General features: G+C 40.3%; 1 protein-coding gene across 1 annotated transcript; it reads right to left on the reverse strand.

The window, feature by feature from the left end:
- Window positions 1-5,637: 5,637 nt before the first annotated feature.
- LOC127424137 (docking protein 2-like) lies at window positions 5,638-27,960 on the reverse strand. The gene is made up of 6 exons (XM_051669063.1): window positions 27,803-27,960; window positions 25,179-25,310; window positions 23,645-23,812; window positions 19,171-19,273; window positions 8,569-8,744; window positions 5,638-8,399 (listed from the first exon to the last, which is right to left on the reverse strand). Exons 1-6 carry the CDS (start codon window positions 27,860-27,862, stop codon window positions 7,389-7,391), a joined length of 1,650 nt encoding a protein of 549 aa, XP_051525023.1. The 5' UTR covers window positions 27,863-27,960; the 3' UTR covers window positions 5,638-7,388.
- Between the last annotated feature and the right edge of the window lie 12 nt (window positions 27,961-27,972).

The following is a 27,972-nucleotide window of genomic DNA, read 5'->3' on the forward strand; positions in this document are numbered from 1 at the left end:
AGCCCGAGACAAGTTCCCGGCCATTTCAGCGGGTAGTTTAGTGTTGTGGCAGGAGGGACACAATGTCTCGTTTCCTTCATCAGGGAATGGAGGTTACAAAAGTAACCAAGACGTTCCCTATCTGTCACTCACTCACCATTGTGTCGATGTAGTGACACTAGGGGTCCCTATACAAAACACCACAACTAGCTGAACTGTGTTACGTGAACTGGCGGTGCGAGATGGACAGACCATTGTGTGCCTCGTAGCCAGCACACCCGGCTGTCATGTAACCTCCCCCAATGCTCTTACGAGTGTCGTACGGTTCCCTGCACCTCGGGGACAAGTCAACTGCCTAAAAAATGGGGACCGGCTGCCTCTTCTCTTTCTTCTCCCCAAAAGGAAAAATTGTTCAGCTGGGGGCCATATAGTGTCAGCGTCAGGGGGTGTGACTCCCAAGGGGAAGACTCTGCAGAGACCACACCCTGCCCGAGGGGGAAGAAATTGTGTGGAAATATATCACATGTTCTTACCGAGTCTTTTCGGCAGCGTCTCATGTGGAGAAGTCCCCGTGGTAGGTCCTACCCGGGGGGGAGGAGCTCTAAAAACACGGCGACCAGGGGCAGAGGGGCTTCTGCCCAAGGAAGACGTGGGTTCACCAACGGGGGAACTGTCTCGTAGAAGATACATCACACGGGGTTACATATGGGCAACCAGTGCATGTGGAGCACCTACCCCAGTACAGGGCCAAGTTAGCACACGTACTGATTTTCTCCACAAACTTGCCTGCCACAGGGCTAAGGAGGAAGGACATCCAGGGTCCACGACTTCATGAACACGACTAGGGGTAAAAAGCGCATGTCTTCGCCTCCGGGAGGGGAAAGGCACTATACGCAAGCGGTACACCCGGCTAGCTGCCGCAACTTACCTGCTCATACTTGAAAACACACGGGACGAGACCGGCTCAACCCGGAGATTGTAGAACCTCGTGAAGGTATTGTGTTGCCCAGCCCGCTGCTCTGCAGATGTCTGCTAAAGAGGTGCCATTGGTCAGAGCCCAGGAGGCTGCCACACTCCTAGTAGAGTGTGCTTGTAGCCCCAAGGGGGGTGGCACATCCTGGGCGTGATATGCCAAAGCGATGGCGTCAATGACCCAGTGGGCGATCCTCTTTTTGGAGACAGCGCTCCCTTTCTGCTGTCCTCCAAAGCAGACAAAGAGCTGCTTAGAGCGTCTAAAGCTCTGCGTGCGATCCAAATAGATGCATAAAGCACGCACCGGACACAGCAACGACAAGGCTGGGTCTGCCTCCTCCTGGGGCAGCGCTTGCAGGTTCACCACCTGATCCTGAAACGGGGTCTTGGGAACCTTGGGCACATAGCCCAGTCGGGGTCTCAGTACCGCTTGAGAGTATCCCGGACCGAAATCCAGGCACGTGTCACCGACAGAGAACACCTGCAGGTCCCCTACCCTCTTGATGGAAGTGAGCACAGTCAGGAGGGCAGTCTTCAAGGAGAGTGCCTTAAGCTCAACTGACTCCAGGGGCTCAAATGGAGCTCCCCATAGGCCCCAAAGAACCATGGAGAGGTCCCACGAGGAGACGAGACACGGTCTGGGAGGATTCAGCCCCCTCGTGCCTCTAAGGAACCTGATGACCAGGTCATGCTTCCCAAGAGACTTACCATCAACTGCATCATGGTGCGCCGCTATAGCGGCCACGTACACCTTCAAGGTGGAGGGGAACAGCCGCCCCTCCATCCTCTCCTGCAGGAAGGAAAGCACTGACCTGACTGCGCATCTCTGGGGGTCTTAGCAAACAGACGCCACTTCAAGGCATACAGGCGCCTCGTAGAAGGAGCCCTAGCCTGAGTGATCGTGTCTACCACCGTGGGCAGTAGGCTACTTAGGTCTTCTGTGTCCCGTCCAAGGGCCAGATGTGGAGATTCCAGAGGTCTGGTCGCAGGTGCCAGATGGTGCCCCGTCCCTGAGAAAGACGCCAGAGGAATTCGCCAGGGTGGGGCTGTCGCGAGGAGCATGAGGTCCAAAAACCAAGTCTGGGTGGGCCAGTAAGGTGCTACTAGGACGACCTGCTCCTCATCCTCCCTGTAGGCTCACTGGGGGGAATGCATACTTGCATAGCCCCCGGGACCAGCTGTGTGCCAGTGCATCTGTGCCGAGGGGAGCCTCAGTCAGGGCATACCAGAGCGGGCAGTGGGAGGATTCCCGGGAAGCGAACAGGTCTACCTGCGCTTGACCGAATCGACTCCAAATCAGCTGAGCCACCTGGGGGTGGAGTCTCCACTCTCCCCTGAGCATGACCTGCACGACAGCACGTCCAAGCAATATTGCAGCAACTCGAGGCAGTTGATATGCCGATGCAGTCTTGGCCCAGCCACGCTTTGAGGCATCTGTCATAACCACGACGAGCCTGGACACCTGCACTAAGGGGACCCCTGCCCGCAGAAATGCAAGGTCTGTCCAAGGGCTGAACAGGCGGCAGCAGATCGGCGTGATGGTCACGCGATGTGCCCCGCGGTGCCATGCCCATCTCGGGACTCGAGTCTGAAGCCAGTGCTGATGTGGTCTCATTTGCATCAACCCGAGCGGCGTGACTGCCGCCGAGGACGCCATATGCCCCAGGAGCCTCTGAAATTGTTTCAGTGGGACCGCCGTTCTCCGCCTGAATGCCTTCAGACAGTTCAGCACCAACTGCACGCACTCGCTCATGAGGCATGCCATCATAGAGACTGAGTCTAACTCCATGCCAAGAAAAGAGATGCTCTGAACCGGGGAGAGCTTGCTCTTTTCCCAGTTGACCCGAAGCCCCAGCTGCCTGAGGTGGCTGAGGACCAAGTCCCTGTGCGCACACAAAAAATCCCGAGAGTGAGCTAGAATCAGCCAGTCATCGAGATAGTTGAGGATGCGGACGCCCACTTCCCTTAGTGGAGCAAGGGCTGCCTCTGTGACTTTCGTGAAAGCACAAGGTGACAGGGACAGACTGAAGGGGAGGACCTTGTACTGGTATGCCCGGCCCTCAAAAGCAAACCACAGGAAGGGCCTGTGTCGAAGTAAAACCGAGACGTGGAAGTACGCGTCCTTCAGGTCTACTGCCGCGAACCAATCTTGATGCCGTATGCTCACTAAAATGCATTTTGCATCAGCATCTTGAACGGGAGTCTGTGCAAGGCCTGGTTCAGTACTTGCAGGTCCAAGATTGGCCGCAACCCACTGCCTTTCTTTGGTAAGATGAAGGCTGTAAAACCCCTTTTTCATCTTGGCAGGAGGGACAGGCTCTATTGCATCCTTCCGTAGAAGGAACGCGATCTCCGCACGCAAGGCAGCGGCGTTTTCACCCATCACCAAGGTGAAGCGGACGCCGTTGAACCTGGGTGGACGCCTGGCAAACTGAATCACGTAGCCGAGTCAGATGGTCCTGGTCAGCCACCGCGACAGCTCCGGGTGAGGGGGACCAAGGGAACAATCACGTCGGACGTACCAGCGGGTGGGGCATCGCGGTGGGGCGGAGCCTGAGGCGCCACGTTGGGGGGGCTCGAGCCCCGAACTCGTGGCCGTGCTGAGTCTGGGGACATCGAAGCACTTACCTGGCTCTGTATACCCACCATAGGACTGGTCCGGGATGGGGGAGGAAGGAAATCGTCCTTGCAGCCTGTCGCAACCGTCCTGGCATGGGTGCAATTGTGCCACAGCTGGGCGCGCTGGGGTGGGGGGTCCACCTCCGGAGTGCCATGCCTACCATAAAGTTGTGGTGCCTGGCGGTCATGATAACAACGACCGTGGACACCGAATGTGTGACCCAGGAAGTGAGGAAACCACTCTTTTCTTGAAAATTTGGGTACCGCAGCCCTTTGGCCGTTCGGCAAGATCATAAGAACTGCTGGGCAAAGTCCTCGACAGTGTCGCCGAATAGGCCAACTTGGGAGCATCAAGGAATCGAACCTTGTCAGCCTCCTTCATCTCCACCAGGTTGAGCCAAAAGTGGCGCTCCTGGACCACCAGGGTGGACATCGCCTGCCCAAGAGACCGCACCATGACCTTCCTCAAACCCGGGTCAGAACTACCCTCATGCAGTTCTCTCAGCACCTTGGCTTGGTGCACTTGCAGGAGAGCATGGCCAGTGGCACCATAGGCCTTAGTCACCTGTGACGATGTAAGCCTACAGGACGGTTCCGCCAGGTGGCGGCTTTTTGCGGGCACAAGTGCACCACAATCGCCTTATCCACCTGGGAGCCCCACCGTCGAGGGTAGTGAGAGCGGAGGAGCCCATAAATCGGGTCCAGGCAGTGAAAGGTGCCCACCACGATCTCGTGAGCTCATGCACCTCCGGGAAGAAAGGAACCGGGGCGGGGTGTGGCCGTGAGCAGCGCTCTGAGCCCAGGAACCAATCATTGAGCCACGAGGGTTCAGGGGAGAGTGGAAGGTTCCACTCCAGCCCGACGCTCGCAGCCGCCCGGGCAAGCATGGCCGCCAGCTCTGCATCAGCCTGCGACTGGGCGACCCTCACCCGAGGGAGGGAGCCCAGTCGAGTCCTCAGCATCAGACTGGACAAGCCCGCTCTCCGATGCTGCAATCAAGAGCTCATCCTCTTCGTGAGCCCCGAATGAGATTGCAAACTCGCCCTGAGATGAGCCAGCGGTCTCATCCCAGAACTCGACCGGGGCACACAAGAGTACTGGGGAATGGGAGGTCCGTGGGGGGTTTCACGGCAGAGGAGCTCCCATTGCAGTCCCCAAATCGCCCCCAGTGCTAACCGCCGCGGCCTCATACCCATAGTAGAAGGACCGAGGCGGGGAGCCGCTGGGGTGGCTTTCCCTCTGACGAAGGAAAGCCACGACCGCAATGTTGCCATGGTCATGCTCTCGCAATGAGGACATGACCCATCCGCGTGGGCAGCGCCCAAGCACGTGAGACAGCGATCGTGGCCATCAGAAGTGGAGAGATAGCGACCGCAACCATGAATTATACACAGATGGAAAGGCATCTTTAAAAAGATGCTCCATCTGTGCCACTCTTTTAGTAGGAAAATATACTGTTTTATTAGGAAGAATATACTCTTTTAGCTGCTGAAGCGCCCAGGGGCGTTCTCTGCACACCACCAGTGCAAGAGGGGGAGAAACAGCTGTAATGCGCAGTAAATCCAACAGCTTTCAGGGTGAATGGATCGGCAGAGGAATTCAGCTCACTGAAACACAACCGCTCGGCTCCGAAGAAAAAATCTGAATGAGTGGTTGCAAGCCAGCTCTTTTATACCCGTATGTCTGAGGGAGTGGCATGCAAATTCCACTCACCAATTCCCACTGGCCTTTTCTCAAAGATGAGAGGTGTTTGGGGCTCCCAAGGGCAACCCCTAGTGTCACTACATCGACACAATGTCGAGTGAGTGACAGATAGGGAACGTCATATTATTCAACTAAGCATTACTTTACAGAGAACTTATGACCTACTAGTTAAGTCTTGCCTTAAGAACAGGTGGTGCATCCAAATTAAGCACTGTCTTAGTTACAAACTAACTAGTAGTTACTAAGCCCTTAGTAAGAACTTTATGTCCCAACTTAAGTGAGACCTTATGCACATCTGGTGCAACACAACCCTGGGGCTGTCAAGCTCCAAAAAGGACAAAAATGTGAAAAAAATAGTCCATATGACTAATGTATTATGTTTATTCCAAGTTTCATGTTGTGGTCACCATTCACTTTCATTGTACTTCCATTGAAAAGAGCAGCTTGGACTTTTTTATATAAATAACTCCTTTTGAGTTCCATGGAAGACAGGAGGGGGAGTAAATTATTGCTTTAAAATATGGATAAAGTAATTTATAGTAACGAAAAAACAATTCACATCATGTACCAGGCATTAAAATACAAGTGAACAGAATAAACAGAGCTATTGTAATTGATATTCTTTGAACATTTTGAAACAAGACACAGCAACTGAATGGATGAGAACTGTAAAGTGTTTTAGGCTTTTAAAAGTCTTAAGTCTATGTGGGACTCATGAGCCCTTGCAGGCAGGGAGCCTGGCAGCATCCTAACAGTGCCCCAGTTTTCCTCAGCAAGTCGAGTTATAATTATTCATGTGTTCCTCAAAATAGGAAGCCCGTGAGAGGGAGAGTCCAAGTCTGCCCTGAATAACACCTTGACACTCTGCGGAACTCCCTACTCAACGATTAGAAGCAGAAGATTAAGTGATGGGCATCATCCATTTAGGGAGAGATCTGCAGGAATTTAATTACCTGTGTGTCACAGCAGAGTCCTTTTGAATAAGGGCAAGAAAAGGAAGAGAAGAAGGGCTAATAGTGCCCCGTGTTGAACCAAATTACTATTGAATTTACAAGCTGATAAAATCAACCATGTCTTTGTAGATAGCGAAGGTCATAGTAGTACACTGTATATGCTTGGTTGCTACTAGGACATACAGAGCTTTAATGTTTGGAGTGGAGTTTTTCATGTCCCATTTTAGTCCAGTGGAGTTTATTAAATGGACCAATGTGATTTTCAATCTAGTCTTTAAGGTGCACATCACTGCTATCACATAACAGTAAAACACCCTGATAAGTATTGTCCATTCTGCTCATTTTGTTGGTTAAATATTTGATTTATTCACTCACCTCACTCACTCACTCACTCACTCACTCATTCATTTACTTATTAAATCACCCATTCATTCTCCAATTTACTCACTCATTCACTTATTTCATTCAATTACTTGTAAATTTAATCAATAATTCACGCATTCTTTCACCTAATCATTTACTCACTCAATCAATTAACTCATGCATTCATTCACTCATTGAATCAATAATTCACTCATTCATTCATTCACCCAATCATTTAGTCAATCAATTATTAACTCACTCACTCATTCAGTCACTCACTCATACATTCACTTATTTACTCACACTCATTCAAACACCCATTTACTTATTCATTAATTTACTTATTAATTCACTAATTGAATCACTCATTCACTCATCATTCATTCACTCACTCATCTACTTAATCACTCATTCACCCACTCACACACACATATTCGTTTACTCATTAATTCACACATTCATTAACCTATTTATTCACTTACTAATTAACAAATTTACTCACCCATTCACTCGTTTACTCATTAATTAATTAATTTATTTATTCAATAATTTACGCATTCACACACTCAATTACTCATTCATTCACTTATTCACTCTCTCTCTCTCATTAACTCAATCACTCCTTTATCCATGCACTCATTTATTCATTCATTAATTAGCTTATTCATTCATTCATTAATTTACTCACTCACTCACTAATTCACATTTCTCTACTGTGTCCTCTGTAGTGGTAATGCCAAACATAACTGAGCATCACCAATCATTAGGATACTGATATAAAAGATTTTGAAGAAGTCCTTAGTTATTCTTTTGCGTTACTCTCACCATGATATTATCATATGGTGAACTGTCATCTTCATCATTGTCTTTCTGTTCTGGCAGCAAAGCCCTTCTGGGAGGTTTAGGAACCGCATAGTCGTCGACACAAGCATTGTACGGATACTCATGACCACCCGGATCCATTACTGTACCCAGCATCTTCCAGGCATGACCTTTTACCTCCTCTGGTTCATCATAGAGTGACGGAGGACCACTTGTGGCCACACCACAACCTTCTGGCTCATCATAGATGTGCTCCACACGTTTGTAAGTGGAAGAGTGTTTCTTTGGTCCATGTGAGAAACACGTTCTGATGGCCATTTCATCGATACTGTCATAAAGGGGTTCTGTGCTTTCTACAATGCCTTTTTTCTCATTTTTACAACTGGACTCCACTAAAGTGATTGGTAGGTTGGATGCTGCCAAAATATCTACCATAACATTCTTGGCAATGGTGTCAAATGGCAGAGAGTAGTCAGAGTCCTCAGGGTTGGAGCAGGTGGAACGTCTGTCTTTTTGGTCTCCCTTCTCACCTGGACTCCCACGGTCAGGACCCGGTGCCATAGCCCGGGAATACATCTCATCTTCAGTGTTGGCCAAAGGACAACTTCTGAAGTTCTTCACCTGGCTTTTTCGTGGTGGAGGCCTGGTGTCCAGGGTCAGACTCTTAACCCCTGTGAGAAGCTTCTCTGTTGGGGCTTCAGGTCTGGATTGCTGGGGGTTCTGTTTTGGTTGTTGGGTACCATCCCTAAATGCTCCTTCAGACACCATACTGTAGATACTGGTATTATCTACTGGAGCTTTCACTCGAGGAGTAGAGGGCACAGGTTCTCGTTCCCCACTTGATAACTGATTTTGAGGCAAATTGGCTCTGTGTAGATTGATTGCAGCCTCTACAAATTGGAAGATGGTATTTCCTTGCTTTGTGTCAAACTCAAAGTTGCCTTCCCCAGAGTCGCATCTTCGCCCAGCCTCAAAGGAGAATGTTGTCTGTTTATGAATGAGATAAGATTAGAAAGCAGCATGAAAATTTGCTAAGATACTCTAGTTTTCTAGAAAATGTCTCAATCATCTGCAGTGTTCTCAAAACCAGCATTACTTGCACAAGCATTGCATCAAGCTTTAAATGACAGGTTAAAGAACAGTGTTAAAGCCTTACCTTGTCACGTCCAAACCTGCGGAGGAAACGGTAGGGCCAGGAGTAGAGAACCTCTCCTGTTTTAGGATTTTTCAGAAGGAGGCTATCAAAATCAGTCCGTAACAACAGCAGTCCTTTCAGGCCACATCTTTCAGAAGCCTCTGTGCGCCTCACTGACACCTTGAAGTCTTTCATTGCTAAAGGCAACAGGGAGAAGAAGCTTTACATTAACAACATGACAAAAATCACACAAATAAATTTGCAGATATATCAACAAGTTTATCCTCAATGTAAAGGAAAAGTTCACCTAAATATGAAAATTCTGTCATTTGCTCACCCTCACATTTTGTTTCAAACCTGTATGCTGTTATTCTTTTAGTGGACCACAAATTTATCTCAAAAAACGACGAAAAACATACAAAATAAATAAATATATATATATATATATATATATATATATATATATATATATATATATATATATATATTAAATATATGTAACTTTTTTGTTCGACTGCAACGATTAAATAATGACAGAATTTTCATTTTAGGCTAAATATTTATTTGAGATGTTTACTTGAAACAAAAACTAAACAAAACACCAGATTTCTTTTTGTGTCAGCTATGTGCATTATATTTGTTTTGTTTTTTCCAACAAGAGTAAAGATTTGCTCAAGAACAGCTGAGAAAATAAAAAGCTTCTCATTAGATGTTCTCAGTGAAGAAAGGTCAACAATTATTTTTGGTGTGAACTCTTTGGCCTGTGAGATTGTGCTGTTTCTCCAGAGGTCTATGCAGAGGCTCGCCATGCAGATGTTTTCCTGCACGGGAGCAGACATGATCAAATTCCATTAATTTTCTGAGGTGAAGTGTCAAAAGGAGATGTTTCTGCCTATGCCATTCACAAAAAAAAAAAAAAAAAAAAAAAAAAAAACACAAACAAAATTGGTTTCACAGTGTGGGATATTAATTCAGACTTTACATAAATCTAATGGAAATGTAGATGTTTCTCACTAAACAAAAAGGGGTTTAAAACTTTGCTAAAAAAAACAAAACAAACAATAATGTAACAATTGTTTTAAAACAATTTTCAACACATATTCCTGCCCCCATAATGCCTTTGATTGAGCAAATGATGTTACTGTATGCTAGTTGGGCCACTCAAACAAACATATTGCAATTATGTTTGGTGCCCCATAAATTACACTTTTTAACATTAAATTTACTGCATTTCATTTCTGTATTTAAAATGAACCTTCAAAATTATCCTTAATACAATGTCATAAAAAACAGTATTTGCAAATGTGCATTTAAAGGTGCAAAAACTTTTCAGCAAGTTTGCCAATTCATTTGTTAATTCATGGAATGTCCCAGGGCTGCGTTTCCCAAAAGCATCGTAAGCCTAAGTAGATCGTAGAAACCACTGATGCCAATGATCGCTACGATCAGCTTAAGCTTGCAATGCTTTTGGGAAATGCAACCCAGGACAGTTGTCACAGTTATGAAGCTGAAATCCATAAAAGGGCATGACAGAATGCTTGCATTCTGCTTTTAAGTAACTCTATTACAGTAAAGATCCTACTTTTTATTTTGTTTTATTTTTATTTTTTATCGTTATTAACCATCACATCTGTGTTGCACAACAAAAAACATGTGGCTTCTCCAGCCACAGTAAAACTTCATTGAGAGGAAGTGTGCCTTTGCAAAGACAATGCTAGTTTCTGTTTGCAGCTGTTAAAACATTTCTCCACAAATGTAGGATGACACAGTTCCTTCCTACAAAAGAACAGAAAAGCCACAATATATATACTAGTTTAAATATGTAACGAGAGTCTCTGAGCATATACACATTTGCATCCTGTTGTCACTGAGCAAGAACTGGTGAGATTCAAGTTGATTAGAATTAGATATCTGTTACTCTCTCTCTTTCTGTCTTAATACGCTTGATATCACGTTGGCATTGCACCAAATTTACAACAACTGCTTTGTGGTTTTAAACCCCCATTTCCAGTTCTCTTAACCACCTTAGTTTCCACATGACCTCATTTGCATAACACTGTCTCACTCTCTGTCTCTATCTCTCACTCTCCCCTCCAGGTGTGTGTTCAGGAAGTAGTTAAAAAGTCTTGCCTTTCCTCAGTTGTTAAAGGTGCAATTGGATACCTCTTACATTTTATACAGTACTACACTGTTTAAAACCCTCATTAAAAACCATAGAAGATGCTTTGTTTTTTAAATTCACAGCAGCCTGTATGCATATATTTATGCGTGAAACAAATGTGCCAGTGTTTTCACACAGAAATATTACATCAGTAAGTTCACATTTTAATGTATTCTAAATTAACTATAAAATGTAGCTTAAATTTACCATATTAAATCGCACGTATGCAAAAATCAAGGATTACTGAAATATTAAAACATGGAATGTGTTACGTTAAAATGATTTTATATTATAAATTTAATAATTGAACCTACAATAGTATTATTATTTTAAGAGTCACAAAATTTATGTGTGTTATAGCTCATTCTGAGATGTCACATGTCAAGAAATGTGCCAACCTGCAGAAATGGAAGGGAATCTGCATTCCAGTTGGACTATGCGCTACAAATAATCATAATATCATAACCATAATATTAAAATTGATCTTTGTTCTTTGTGTTTTTTTTTTTTTGTGTTGGTGAAAATAATGCTATATTTATTTTAAATGGTTAAATGTACAGCACTTTGGTCAACAGTTGTTGTTTTTAAATGTGTTATGACTGACTATAATCATTATATTATTGTTAACCGTCATTAGTTACTTTAGTCACAAATACACAGTTAAGGGGTTTGTGTCAGGATCAAAGCAAACGCTAAGTATGTTCAACTAGAGCAGATTCACATCCATTCTAAATCATAAATCTTGCAAAATCCTTTGCAGGATGGCATTTTATGAAGGTAATGGCATTTTGGTCATTCATGGTTTAAGTATGGAACATTTACATTGTGCATGGATTAACAGCGTATTGTCATCTGGACCACTGCATGTTCACAGTATGTTGATCCTTTGCTCTCTTCCAAGTCAAAGCCCTTTAGACTGATTCACAGACTTCTTTCTTTAAGAAACACTTCTGCCAATAATGACCTATGAGATATGAAACCTTGATCTAGCTCTGTTAAAATGGCACAAACAAAGGACTTTAACACTTGAGGTGAAACATTTCCTGTGGCATTCAATCAGGTTTGCTAGCAGGAAGTCACTAACCAGTGGCTACTGGTCAGGCATAAGGTTAACACCTGCCAGAGAAACTCCTTCCATTCTCTTCTGAGAAAAAATAAATAAATACTTGTGCTTCAGTCAAAATGGATAAAAGAAGAGACAAAGCTTTTACTTTTTTAAGTTAGAAGTTAGAAACTCATCTATGGCCCTACTTTTTGTGAGAGCAAATGATCGTCCTGTTGAATAGCAGGGATTGAGATATACAGATTGGGGGCCACAGGTTGGGTTTCCTGAAGAACTAAGTTTTATGTTAGTAGCAAGTTTAGTAGCAAGTAATAATCTCAACAGCACGTTTCCCAAAAGCATCGTCATCTATGTATGTAAATATGTCTGTAAATTAACGAGAGCTTTGAACCGCTCTTAACACTATTAAGTGCAACTTAAACGTGTCGGACGTTCAGTTTATCAAAGACAACTGGGCATTTAATAAATTATATTAATATATTTTGATCATTGAAAAGCTATTGTAAACTATTTCAGAGGATAATAATAGTGTTGAAAAAAATTGCTTTGAAATCAATAGGCAGTCTCCATCAGCAGTCTGCGAAGTGTATAGGTCTAAATTTACAAGACGCATACTGTAATACAGTATAATGTTATATTAGCCTTCTTTGATAAGTATAATTATAATGGCAATAGAAAGACGACATGTTCTTTTTAAACAGATTATTTAAGAAGAAATACGTGAGTATTGTGACACTACAGTTTAAAATTTAAATAGGCCTAAATAAATAATTAAAATACGTATAACAAGAGTGTGCAATGAGTGATTCCCTCTCTCTTTCTTCATCCTCTTCCTCTTCTTCATTCCTCCAATGACTGGTTCAGATCAGCTCGCCTATAGTCTTTGTACATGGCAGTAACAAACTGCATGCTGCATAATGGCAGTAAGTACACAGTGTACTGAAGTCTAACCAGATGATCTATTAATATTTAGAGTAGTCTATAAGTAGTGCAATACTGATGCTCATTTTAATCCTGTTCGTGTATTTGTTCAGTTTACAGCCAAAGTAACAAACTTTAGGCTACGTGAGAGCCCCTTATGATTCACTTCGCAAACATTTATGTTACATGCATTCATTGCATCACTTTCAATAATCTCAGCATCCATACATCTGAAACCCCTTCTTACAAAATCCATAATTATTTATTTAATTAAACTGTAATAGTTAATATATTTCAGCACCTCAACAAGGTTACAAACAACTTCCATGTTTGTTAGTATTTCCACATTATTTTTATGTTAAGAAGACAAACTCCTGGGCATACTGGTCAAAGTGATCAGGACCTTTGGAATGGACAGCTCCCATAACGGAGCACTTAAATTTACATTTATAACGAGCGATCAGCGAGCTGGTTTGGGAAGCAGGCATTACTATTTTAATTTTGAATACAACAATTTTCTAACTTTGCTGCAAGCTGTGCTTCATTGATTTATTTATATATTTTGTGTTGGTGTTGAAACTGTAAAGCCTTGAAGTAACCCATCAGCACGTAAATATGTTTATGTATTGTAAAAACAGACGTAGTTTTGCATTTTCCATCAGATTTTTGTTACACCCTACTGTCGCTTGACAGAACAAGGCCTTCTGATATTTAAACTGAAACAGATGGATTTGATAAACAGTCTAAATATGAAACTCCCTCAAGCCTGACATGTTCCAGAGAGGACAGAATAAAACAGAATGATGGAGCTCAGCGATAGCTCGCACAGTCATATGGCTCAACTTTATGCAGACAGAAATAAGTCAGTTAGTGTAATGAGATCATTTTAAGTCTATTTCTGACTGAGGCCATAGCAACATAATCACCCATGATTAAACATACAGGGTTGTTTTCATATGCCCAATGAAGTCAGATTAGTTGAGACAAATTGCATGGCAAAAGTGCAGCAGCAGTGATATTTATGTTTGTTTGTTTGTTTATAATTACCCTAACCAGTGTGAAATGTGTCCACTGAAAACGTATCTTTGTCTTTCCCTATTTTGTGGATACATTTCTGCTTTTGGTGTTTCTCTGTGTTTGTTGGATTGTCTGTTGGCCTGTTTTTCAAATTGCTCAGTGTATTTGAATCGATGGGAGAAGGAAGTACAAGTAGAAAGAATGAAGAACAGAGCGTTTGGAAGATCCATCACACTCTACATTTATTAACATATTTAAAAATGCCTTAAAGGTTTAGTACATCCAAAACAGAAAATTCTCTCATCATTTACTCACCCTCATGCCATCTAAGATGTGTATGACTTTCTTTCTTCAGCAGAAAATAAACTGAGCTGCTCATTCAATGCAAGTGAATGGTGGCCAGGCCTTTGAAGTTCCAAAAAGCAGGTCAAGTCAGCAGTGCTGGCCCTCCCTATAAGTTGCGTAGGGCCCCCGATCCGCCAGGGGGCGCCCATGCTGTTGAAGCAGCATTACAAGCAGCCAAGTGCTGGTATTGTTGCCATGCAAACAAGACAGCTCATTGATGCAAACATAACAATAGTGATTAATATATATATATATATATATATATATATATATATATATATATATATATAACATGCAAACATAAATGTAATGTCAACTGTAGAGGAGGAGGACAAGGTTGGAGGGTTTTTATAATTATCAAAATTAATTATTTTGTTTCCATTTTGGACATGCACCAGGTAAAATGAGATACGTAACTAGTAGATAGGCATGGCAATGTTTACTAAACATAAGGAGCTGAAAAAAGGAGAAAACATGCCAGGAAAGTGAAGCGATCAAGCAAGAATAAGGCAAGTACTTTTATTATATTTAAAATTCTTATTTAATCTTTACATTATCATTAGAAAGCTAATAATACATTTCTCCAGCTTTGATATGTTTTATGACAGAAATGTGACATCAAAAGTAATTTCTTAATTTGTGTCAGTACACATCAAAGCATGCAAAATCAAAACAAGACATACAGTGCATCCAGAAAGTGTTCAATACTTGAACTTTGCTCAATACTTTGTTGAAGCACATTTGGCACCAATTACAGCCTCAAGTCTTTTTGAGTATGATGCTACAAGCTTGGCACACCTATTTGTGGGCAGTTTCTCCCATTCTTCTTTTCAGGACCTCTCAAGCTCCATCAGGTTGGATGGGGAGCGTCGGTGCACAGCCATTTTCAGATCTCTCCAGAGATGTTCAATCGGGTTCAAGTCTGGGCTCTGGCTGGGCCACTCAAGGACATTCACAGAGTTGTCCTGGAGCCACTCCTTTGTTATCTTGGCTGTGTGCTTAGGGGCGTTGTCCTGTTGGAAGATGAACCTTCGCCCCAGTCTGAGGTCCAGAGTGCTCTGGAGCGGGTTTTCATCAAGGACGTCTCTATACATTGCTGCATTCATCTTTCTCTCGATCCTGACTAGTCTCCCAGTTCCTGCCGCTGAAAAACATCCCCACAGCATGATGCTGCCACCACCATACTTCACTGTAGGGATGGTATTGGCCAGGTGATGAGCGGTGCCTGGTTTCCTCCAGACATGACGCTTGCCATTCAGGCCAAAGAGTTCAATCTTTGTTTCTCATGGTCTGAGAGTCCTTCAGGTGCCTTTTGGCTAACTCCAGGTGGGCTGTCATGTGCCTTTTACTGAGGAGTGGCTTCCATCTGGCCACTCTACCATACAGGCCTGATTGGTGGAGTTCTGCAGAGATGGTTGTTCTTCTGGAAGGTTCTCCTCTCTCCACAGAGAAATGCTGGAGCTCTGTCAAAGTGACCATCGGGTTCTTGGTCACCTCCATGACTAAGGCCCTTCTCCCCCAATCGCTCAGTTTGGCCAGGCGGCCAACTCTAGGAAGAGTCCAGGTGGTTCCAAACTTCTTCCATTTACGGATGATGGAGGCCACTGTGCTCATTGGGACCTTCAATGCTGCGGAAACTTTTCTGTACCCTTCCCCAGATCTGTGCCTCGATACAATCCTGTCTTGGAGGTCTACAGACAATTCCTTGGACTTCATGGCTTGGTTTGTGCTCTGACATGCACTGTTAACTGTGGGACCTTATATAGACAGGTGTGTACCTTTCCAAATCATGTCCAATCAACTTAATTTACCACAGGTGGACTCCAATCAAGTTGTAGAAACATCTCAAGGATGATCAGTGGAAACAGGATGCACCTGAGCTCAATTTTGAGTGTCATGGCAAAGGCTGTGAATACTTATGTACATGTGATTTCTTTCGTTTTTTATTTTTAATAAATTTGCAAAGATTTCAAACAAACTTATTTCACGTTGTCATTATGGGGTATTGTTTGTAGAATTTTGAGGAAAATAATGAATTTAATCCATTTTGGAATAAGGCTGTAACATAACAAAATGTGGAAAAAGTGAAGCGCTGTGAATACTTTCCGGATGCACTGTATGTGATTTATAATAATAATGTAATTAGCACATCCCTTTTCAATCATGCAAGCTCTGCAGAATAGGCTATGTCATGTCAATGCCTCAATAAACAATATCCATTAGAAGTTTTAGTCCAAAGTGAGCACATTTAGAGAAATATGCTCATATGTTTACATCAGATTTCTTGAGAAAAAAATAGCTTTCATATTTTCTGGTAAATTTTGCGATCATAAGTATTACATGGTGAACATTTTTCAGATAGCTAGATGGCACTGGAGCGTTATTTTTGTTAAGCATTTAGCTAACAATCAAAATTATTTTTCATTTAGCCATGCTACTGTGTTAGGCCATTTTCAATGAAGGATCAAAATTGTTTTATTTTTTATCTGCCTTCAGGGACAATTATCAAGTTCACCAGCGAGATGCCGGTGTACAGATAGCTAAAGCAGACACAAGTACAGACCCCAGTAATGTAGAGCCAGAAAGTGCCTTGCCTACTGACCCAGCAGACTGGCCTTATGTTCCTTTTCCTTTTATTTACTGAAGATTGGCACCTTATATACTGTTAGTTTATTGTTAGTATAAAAAGTAATAAACACTAATGTTCCTTAGAATTAACTCACTATATGTTGTTTGTTTACTACGAAACTGCATTGCAAGACAGGTTTATGGGGTGGGGGGATCATTATGGGAGTTACGGACACACTGACGGGGGGCTTCCACACTAAGTTTTGCTTAGGGCCCCCAAAAGGATAGGACCAGCACTGCAAGTCAGCATAAACATAATCCAACAAACTCCAGTGATTAAATCAATGTCTCCTGAAATGATCTAGTTTTGTTTTTCACTCTAAATCTTGACAGCAGTCTCCTTGGCGATCATGATTTTAAGCTCGATTACACTTCCTATAGCGTCATCTAGCACTCTGCACTAGGAAGTGTAATCGAGCTTGAAATCATGATCGTGCCTAGAGACTGCAATGGCAAGATGTACAATGAAAAAGGAATTATATTTTGGTCTGTTCTTACCCAAAACCAAATGAATCGCTTCAGAAGACATTGATTTATCCACTGGAGTCTTCTGGATAACCTTTATGCTGACTTTATTTCCTTCTTGGAGCTTCAAAGTCCTGCCACCATTCATCTGCATTGTATGGACCTACACAGCTGAAATATTCTTCTAAAAATCTATGTTTGTGTTCTGCAGAAGAAAGTCATAAACATCTGGGATGGCATGAGGGTGAGTAAATGATGAGAGAATTTTCATTTTTGGTGAACTATCCGTTTAAACCACACATCATTTAGAAAGCATTGCCTTCTCATAATTGTGTACAAACAACTGATTAACAACATAAAAAGAGTGGGTTTGCATCCATTCTAAATATTAATGTTTAGAATAATAAACATCTGCAGAATGTCATTGCAACATCTGACAGAGACATATCACAAAAACTTTAGTAAACACAATAACTGAAAAGAAGGGAAAATAGACAGCAAGTAGAAACACTGTAGAACAGAGAGTTTGGCAGATTCATCCCACTGTCATGCAAAAAAAACTACTCAAACTGGGATATTTTATATTGGTAAGATCCTGAATTTCACCTTTAAGGGATGTATTAACATTCAATTGTCGCAACGTTGTAAATAAATGTCAAAACTTGAACGGCGACAATAAGTTGTTCTGAGTCAGAGGCTTTGACGTTTTAGAATGGCTGAATGACTAACTATGTGTGTGATCAGTTAAAACACATTCAGTATCTGCTATGAAGCAATCCAAGTTTTGCCAAATTTGCGGACACGGTACAAAATAGCAAACAATAAATTAAGCTAATTTTTATTTTTTTTTCACAGGCATATGTGGGGGCAAATGGAGTGATAAGCCAAGAATAAATGCATATTTCTTTTTAATGTTACTTCATTTCATTTGTTTTTTACAATACTTTGAAATCTAATATCATAATATGACTCAATCAGTTCCCTATTCAAAAATAGGCTCTGTCACAATTGTGATCACTTAAATATTTATTTGTCCTGTCAGCATAATTTAGAGTGAGCAAGAGCTATATTATTAATAAATAAATAACAGAACCTTTAAATTTTGATATGTGCCAAATATGGTAGTTTTATGTGTACAGTGAGAGGTTTTACTAGCTTCCTTTTATGGAGCTTTGACACAGACATCATCTTTCAGAGGGGCGAAGTGGAATTAAATTGCTATGGTCATGTGACTATTTTCACTACTCATGTAAATACATGAACAATCGAGACAGTCTGCACTCTTTTTCATAGTTGACAACTCAGTGTAAAATACAACTCTTTTAAGGCCGTTCAAATTTCAAATATAATTTTGGTCACAAATGTAACCAGTGGGAATACATTTGTTACTGAGGGATTTATTTATTTTTTTAATAATTCTGGATATTAATGGAGGCAAACAGAATACTGAACTTCTTTGAAAGCAGCAGGATATTGCACATTTAGAACGATGGTGGTCAATCCGTAAAAAAGGCAGACACTTGTGATATTTCTTTTCCACCACAAGAGGACAAAAGTAGCCACAACTTTCCACTACGTAATCACAGAATGAAGAAGTTTTGTTCTGGTTTAGATTATTTACAGTCTTAAATGAACTTGAAGTGTCAGACACTACTTCTAGTGCACACATTTAATAGAAGTGAATAAGCTTCTTTTTTAGAGTTTAGTTGTGTAAGTGTGTTAGCTGTGGAAAATGTATAAATAATTGGTTGGTAGAGCTCTATGTCTACTTGCGTGTGTGTGTGTGTGTGTGTGTGTGTGTGTGTGTGTGTGTGTGTGTGTGTGTGTGTGTGTGTGTGTGTGTTTCTCACAGAAACTGGCAGATGAGCATTCTTTGACCTTTTTAAGGAAGTCTACTTAACCAGACTCCAACTAATCCATCAAAGCAGTTCAAAATGCAACTCACTTTGTGACTGATGTCTTATGTGTTCACATTTGTTGTTTTGTAATTTTGTTTGTATTTGTTCAACCTGCATGATCTTACCAGTTTCTCTGCTGCAGTAGAGGGTGTTGTCCGACATTGTGACATCAGCAGGATCAGAATGTAAACTGTTTCCTCTCGTTGTTCCTCTCTCTGTCCAGCTCATCTACGACATACAAAAACATACTGCCATTTATGAAACACACACACACAACAAACCCAAAAGCATGCACAATTACAGCTACAACAATTACATTTCATCAAACACAATTATTTTGAATACACACTGAACATGCAAAAAAAAAAAAAAAGATTCCACAATTCAAACACATAATAAATTGAGTTTAAAGTGTTTTTTTTTTTTTTTCTGTGTTAAAATACTTTATAATTTCCCAGCTTAGTATGCAGAGACAACTATAAGTAATCCATTTGTAGGTTGATTTCCTGTTTGTTTGAGAATCAATTTGTTGGGGAACTTGGTAAACTGCAAAATATCCATTTTTACCAATTTTATTAAATCATTAGTTTTTCATAATTCTGGTAGAAAATACTGTATATTTTTACATGCACAATTTTTACTATTTACAAGTATTTACATTGATATGTAGAACAAGTTCTAAAAGTGTACTGTTTCTTTAGGAAAACCTGCAGTTCAGTGTTTTGCTTTGGTTGAGTGCATATTAACGAGAGTGAAGTCACAAGGTTTCCTTATTATAATCAAATATTTATTTGTAAAAACAGAAAGGGCATTAAAGAGACATTATCAATGACAAATAGATTGCATGGATCTTGACTCAACATTGAGATTGTTCAAATGACAATCGAGATTAGTGGGAATAATTTTTATTTTACCCAACCCTAATCCCTATTATTTTTTATTTTAAGTCATACATTTTGATTTATAGGTTGAAATAGCAAAATCCAATTCTTTTGACATACCCCCTGGAACCTGTTTACATACCCCCTGGGGTATGAGTATCCCTGGTTGGGAATCACTGATCTAGTGCATGAATTCTTAAAGTGTAGTACTGTCTCAAATGGAACACTGAAATGTTTTTATTTATTTATTTTTTTACTACAGTTTTTTTGCTGTGTGAACACTACTCACACTACAAAATGGCACAGAATAGTGATGAAGTATGCTATGTTGGGTGCAGTTTGTGTGTTAGCATCGCTATTACTATTGCTCACACTTAAGGTTAGGGGTTTGTTCAAATTTCTAATCTTAAATGCTAAACTTTAATGATTATCTCATCTCACACTGTATGTGCTATATGGATATGAATGATTTGAATGATTGAACTAAAAACTGTGTGGCTTATTAAAGAACGGTGTGCTATTTATGTTAGAAGAGAATGAGTGTAAGATTTTTCGCCTGCTAAACGATAAAACAGACAATCTCAGACTCACAGCGATGGAGGGATCCGTGCCATAGGAACCAGAATATTATAAAGACTTGACTTGGTAAGTAAAAACCAAGCAACCATCTAGGACATACTGTAGCAATGCAACTTCCAACAACACCCTAGCATCACGGCGATGAGTTTCACACAGGCAAGCACCACTCAAATTTTTTTCATAAGAGTGTATATGCTACAAAAATGGTGTTAGATCAGAACACGAGGTGTGGCATACTAAAGGTACTCATCGAGTGATAAGATAGAAGGTAAGTAACTTCTAAGAAGGGAACCTTTCACAGTGGTCAACCCTGGACAAGCCCCTTTCACTGAGTATTCACTGAGAATTCAGAGATTCTGCAAGTTTCAACTGCCCAAAGTGATGTTAGATACCTCTTGCATCCATTAAATCCATGTTACTTGTGCTTACTTCCTTTATTTTAATTATTACTGACACCCAAAAAAAAAAAAAAACAACTACATGGTACCATCAGATTCTCTTTAAGATATAAGAAACCCATTGGCCAAAAAACATTGAAAATAGTTCTTCTCTGAACTAGCATTAACTAGAGCAGGATGAGGAAGCTGAGAGTGAGTCACACCGGCAAAGTTTTTTTATCAGCTTCAAAGGGCATTTACGTCTGCTGATGTGACAAGAAACCCTGACAAGCTGCTGCAATTTGAATTTTTTTACTAGTGTTGGCTAAGGACAGAGGTAAACATGTCCATGATCTCCAATTGATGTGTAACATGAGCTTGAGGACACAAATTCAACTGTGCCGTGATTACGAAAAAAGACTGGAAACTTTGAAGCGACTTCTCAACACTGTTGCAATCAAGTCTCTGGTGAGCTGTTAGACCAAAATGTTCCATAAAAGGACAGATATGGGCTTTCATTTTTATAGAAAAAAGAACAGTGAAATATGTAGTTCAGCAAAACATATGTTGTGAGGGCAAACGCAGAATAAGTGTTAAAGGTGTGGTATAATTTCTGTGCCACAAGCATCACCAAACATAACTGCAAACAGGTTTCCCTGGCTATGTTTACACCAACACCAGAAAGTGGCTTATCATGAGAAAGCAGCTTATTGCCGCTTGAATGAAAGTGGTGTTCCTGTTTACATGCACAGTATAAGCAGTGTACACATGCAGCTTGGTCAGTAAGCAGCTTTCTCAACAGCTAATTTCCCCACGACACTTGTGTAAATAACAAATATGACATCTAAGGAAGACTTCGCTTTTTTATTCTCTGTTGCTTCGCTTCATTTCCAGGTATTCCAGAGTTGTTGCTGTGGTTGTTTCCTTAACCTTCTTTCATGACCTGCAGTGGAATTGCACTGCAATAGTGGGGTTTCTTATATAAAAGTCTGGAATTCCCCAAATGTAAGAGCACATTTACGCGAACGTGAGATTTTACATGGGTGTGTACAGTATAAATGGGTATAGTATATAGTGTATGTGCTTTTCCCACTGTAATCCCAGAAATGTTGAATTGCTTCAGCTGTGTTGACTTGTTGGGCTCCACCCTATTACGTGTGTTATATGGCCAGTTCATGTACATGAACACTCCTCAAAATCCTTATGCCTTTACATATCCACATAAGCCGCATTCTCCAAGAGGAACCCAGGTGTGTTAAACCGCTTTTTTTAGGCTGCGAAAGGAAATCAGCGTTATCATTTACATGATGTTGCAAAAACCCTGGAATAAGTGCAGGTTTTCTTAAGTGCATGTAAATGTGGTCCCTGTCTACCATTGGTCTGTCTACAAACAGATACAGTAGTCCCACCCCAAAATCAAACTATTGGTTGAGCAAATGGTGCTGTGTCAGGCTAATCAGAATGCTCAAACAGACAGAGCAATGTTTTGATAGTGCCACACCATCTCAGAACTTTATTAAGGGGCGATATTAACCCCCTAGGCATTTTCTGTATGTTGTTTCCAAAAAATCTGATACCCTGAGATCAGCCACATAGGATGATTAAATTCATCAGAGCTGTAGCCTCATGGACAAGTGCTCTGACAAAGGGTGCGGTAGCATCATGGGTGATCCGAGTTCGAGTCCCGGCTCGAGGTCCTTTCCTGATCCTGATCTCCTCTTCTCCCAGTTATTTCCTGTGTCTCTCTTCACTAACCTATCTAATCATGTGAAAGTTTTAAATAAAAAGGATAATTCTATTCACGTTGGTGCCGACTCACCAACAAGTGACATCTCCTATCAGACATTTTTGCCTCAGCTCTAGCATGTTTACTTTCCCCTTTGGCATGAGCAGAAGCGCATTGCAACAGCAGCATGGTATACCTGTGTTCAGATCCTATGTTGAAACCAGAAAGATTGTGTTTGCATAATCAGTTTTAAGCACGATTCAGATGTAAAATTTTCCCCTCTACATTACAGTTTTACACCACTGATGGTTAGGTCCAGGTTTAGCGTTGGGGTTGGGGTACATTTTATAAAATATGCATTCCTCTTTACTGTATTACAGCCTGTACAGCTTAAAACAACTCGTTTTTGGTGCCCCTTCATGGACAATACACCTGGAAAATGGAGCTCACATGTGCCCATACAACTAACAACATTAATGGCTTTGGCCACTAGGGGCAGTGTTTCACATTTTGGTAAGCATTTATGATTTTAGTTAATGAAAAGAACCAACTGTTTCCAATTTCAGTCAAATTTTGTCAAGTGAATCAATTAAATAAATTCTCAATATGAGCAATTATGGTTGCTACCTATAAACTCACAAACCACTTCATACTGGCTACACATTCAACATACTCTAAGACAGCAAACAGACAGTATTTGACAGTTACAGGTTACTACAGTGTCTGCAGAGGCACTAAACCCATAAAAAGAATAATATGAAATATATTGCCCCAAAATATTTAATATCTGGGGTATTTTTGTTACTTTCAGTGGCAATTTTACACAGAGGCCTGGTTAATTTTTGGCCTATGGTGCCACAAAGACACAGTGTTTACACCTTTCAGGGAATTCACTTAAGAATGGCTTACTTACAGTTGTGTCTGCACATTAAATTAGGTTGGTAGAAAATATTTTCAAACAAAGGAAAAATTACACACTTCCTTTTTAAAAACTGGACAGAGACAAAGGACTCAATATAAAGTCAGAGTTAAATACCGGAAATGCGATTTCACAGAGTTGCTGCATCCAGTCTTCTAGTTCAGCTCTCTCAACAGCAAAAACAAATGTCTTTTCGGTTGTCTCCACCAAAAAGGGTCCACAGTCCCTTGGACAGCCTTCGACATCAGCCTCTGACACGCGAATGCAATCATTCAACTTTATCACCTGTAAAAACAAAAACATAAAACTAAAGATTTATGTTTTTTTTCTTAGTATATTTTATGTGTATTGAAATATTTGTCAACAAATGATTCTTTAAACGAATAGTTCACCCAAAAATTTAAATTCTGTCATTATTTATACGCCTCAAGTCATACGATAACTTTGTGTGAGGAACAGACAAAAGTTAGTTTTTATTCACTGATAGTTTGCAGCTCTCAAATCAGTTGTGGCACCTTTAGATGTGTTGCAACATGTTTGATTTTGTCAATTTGGTCATGAAACATGTGAAAACCAATTACATTTGATGTGATTGACCTCTAACATGTGCTAGGCAGCATATTTGTTTTGAAAGCTATAGCGGAGGGTAAGATTTCCAGAAAATAATGGCTTAAATTTCTATCTGTTCAGAAGAGTTGAAAGATGAGTGCATGAGTCATAAGGAGGACTACTGTACTTTTGTTCGGGGGGGGGGGGGGGCATGATTATGTGGTTTACGAGGACAATTTTTTAGGTTACAAACTGATAATTACTAGGGTATTATGCTATAAATGTGGTTTATGAGGACATTTCTAGTGTCCCCATAATTAAAATCGCTTAACATACTAAATGATTTTTTTTGAAAATGTAAAAGTGCAGAAAGTTTTTTGTGAGGGTTAGGTTTAGGGGTAGGGTTAGGGTTAGGGGATAGAATCTATAGCTCGTACAGTATAAAAATCATTATGTCTATGGAAAGTCCTCATAATGATAGGTAGACCAATATTTGCGTTTTAAGTGAAAATGTTTTTGTATTTTATTTATTTATTTATTTACAAGGGTGAGTAATGAACATTTTGGGTGAGCTATTCCTTTAACTAAAACTTTTGGACAATCTACATACTCAATTTGTCTGTAATAAACTGCTCAAATATTTGTATATGTTTAATATGTTTCATACATGACAACTACAGGAACTACACTACAAGCTGATCTAGATTTGCCATTCGGTTGGGTGATTTGATGCATGATGTGCACTGTTTTCCCAGATCTGATCCTCATCCATATGCATTCATTTCTGAGGGTGGCGTTTTGTGTGATAATATTTTGTTAGTTGCTTACTTGACTTCTTTTCTGGGGTGTTTTTTTCTTGCATGCATACAAACAAGTCACAATACATAGTTCTAGTGAAGAGATTAAATGGTACTTCCTGCACATTGTTTGTACATGTCTTTCCACGCATAAGCTATGTGTCTGACCTCCCACAGAGTTTGATTGTTGGTATACCATGAGTGACAAATCAAAGAATTACATCATACTCAAGATACATCATATATTATTTGTTATGTTTGCTGTATAGAGAAAATCTGAGCATCCCAATTTGTGTTCCTGTTACCTTTTTGTTGTCCTGTTTACGGTTGGGTTTCTCCAGTGTATTGCCAGCTCCATCTTTAAACTCAAAAAACTCAAGACGAGAGATAGAGCAGGAGCTTTCTCGGTACAGCACGGACCAGACCTTTCGCCATTTCTAAAACAGAAAAGAAGGATGAACGGAAGTATTGCAGAACTAAAGTGGCGTCTCAGACCACATTGAAAATATGGGATATCAAATTGAATTTAAACATGAAAAAAGAAGAAAAGTACAAAAAAACAAAACAAAATGTAAATAAAGAAATGTCATGATGCTACAAGAATATGAAATATTTAAGATTCTACTCTGTATTTAGGCCACTAATCAACATAAGCAAATTGTGATATTGACCATGATGGTGAGATTTTGATGGCTAAGATGCTCTTAGGAACATTCTCAAATCGTGCTGGGATAACATGGATCATCAGGTTTTGCACAAACTGGAGTGGCAAGTTTGGCAGCTTGAGTGTTTGTTATCATTAAAGCAAAGGGGGGAATGGGGGATGTACCAAATATGAAGGAATTCATGTTAATTTGTTCAATTTATCACTTGTATTATTATGCTGAAAATATAATATAATATAATTATATAAGAAAATAGAAGCATTTTCACTTTGGACCCCACTGAATTGTAGCCTATGTTTCAAAGGTTTAAAATGATATGAAATGTAAATTGCCAAAAAATTGATATTGATGCTGTAGTATATGTAAAAGCTGTATAGTGAAACTCAATACAGTTTTCACAATGTCAGTGATCTAAAGTATGCACCAAGTATTGCCAATATTTTTGATGTATACCTCTGGGTTCAATACAAGTTAAGCTCAATTGACAACATTTGTGGCATAATATTGATTACCACAAAAATTTATTTTCACTTGTCCCTCCTTTTCTTTAAAAAAAAAAAAAAGGTTGCACTTATAATGGAAGTAAATGGGGGGCAATTTTTGAACGTTAAAATACTCACTGTTTCAAAAGTATAGCCACAAGACAAAAAAAATAAATGAATAAATAAAATAAAAAATGAATGTGTGTAAACAGGATTTTAGTGTGATAAAATCACTTGCTAACCTTTTATGTGTAAAGTTATAGTCAATTTTACAACTTTATTGCTATGTTGATGTAATGTCAACAAACCCTAAAACCCTAACATGACTGTAAAAATGACATTTTATACAACTTTACAGCTCAAATAATACATGAGTTTTAACAGAATAATTAATGTAAGTGTTTTTAAAAATTATAAGCTTCACTTCCAAAAATTGGCCCCATTCACTTCCATTGTAAGTGCCTCTCTGTAACCTCAATGTTTACTTTTTTTAAAGAAAAGGAGGGACAAGTCAAAAAAATTTTTTTGTGGTGATCAACATCATTCCACAAATGCTGTCAATTAAGATTAACATGTATTGAACCTGGAATATTCCTTTAAGCACTGGGGTGCAGGCATTAACTACCATTTCAATTAAATTCATGGCCTTAAACAGAACATAATCTATTACAGATGCAAGCCATTCCTTGTTGTTTGCTGAAGAGACAGACCTGATCATATTGCTAACATTAGCTATTTTTTATGGATTCCAGAAGTCCATAATTCCTCTAAATTATGCGAATGGACTAATTTTCTTGCAATCCCATATGGCCGAGCCAACAACATTATTAGCGCCATCAATCAAAATGAAGCGGAAATGGTTTTAAATGAGAACATGAGAACATGAATGTGTTAAACCAGTTCACGTACACAAAGTTCAGGATGTTTTTCATGGCACTGCCTGTGAGCTTAATATGATGCATGAATTTGTCTCTCTTTGTAATTGCTCCATAGATATAGAGTATGTGCCAACAAACATGTGGTTCAAATTATGGCAAGTCAAGGGTGCTAATTGAAATGTATAGACCAAACTCAACAAGCTCCACATAAAGTATACAAAGCAGAAGTCATCATTCAATGACATATTTATCTTCTTAATTTTATTGGGAATTGTATTGGTCATAGAATTAAGCACACTGAACAGCTACGCAGTTATGAACACACACTTTTGCACCCATGCAGAATGATCTCAATTCTCCCCCACTGATAATTAGTGGAAACTGGTCCAATAACCAATCAAATATGTAAATATATAGAATCCCAGAGGTCACAAAACTGAGAAATCCCTCATAAATTCGATGTGTTCCCTTTGCAGAACTGCTCAACATAGGATGATTATTTATTTATTCATTCATTCATTCATCTGTCTGTCTGCATTTTGAGCAGCTACACTGAATTAATACATTATTATTATTTATTTATTTATTTTTTAAATAATGCACACAGTATTGTGGTTGTTATACAGGAAATACAACATGGGCAATGGTCCAGTAGTATTTTGCAAGAGATGGTTTTGCAACATTCACATCATAGAGACTAAACAAGCATAAAACAAATGTGCTTTTACAAAATGGATGGATTTTGTTGTTATAGTAATTTATGAAATGTAGTCACTACATTTGCACATGATTTCAATTCTCTGGTTCTAACACTGCCTTCATTCTGTGTTCTGAAAATATTTAGTTACAAACTTTTTTTACCTGACCCAAAGCCTCCTGGCAAGCAAAGTATGTTCTGTCTTACCTTCCCAAACCTCTGCTGCTGTAGGTACAGTATCCCCCTTTTTTTAATGTCCTCCTCCATTTTTCTGCCTTTTATCTGACCCAGCTCCTAGAGACTGTTGCATCTAGTGTATCATGGTTCTTCTGCTTTATTTACTGACACAAACAGCATCTCCAAGTTCCGCCAGATCT

This window comes from Myxocyprinus asiaticus, chromosome 33 (genome assembly GCF_019703515.2).
Source record: "Myxocyprinus asiaticus isolate MX2 ecotype Aquarium Trade chromosome 33, UBuf_Myxa_2, whole genome shotgun sequence".
Lineage (NCBI taxonomy): Eukaryota > Metazoa > Chordata > Actinopteri > Cypriniformes > Catostomidae > Myxocyprinus > Myxocyprinus asiaticus.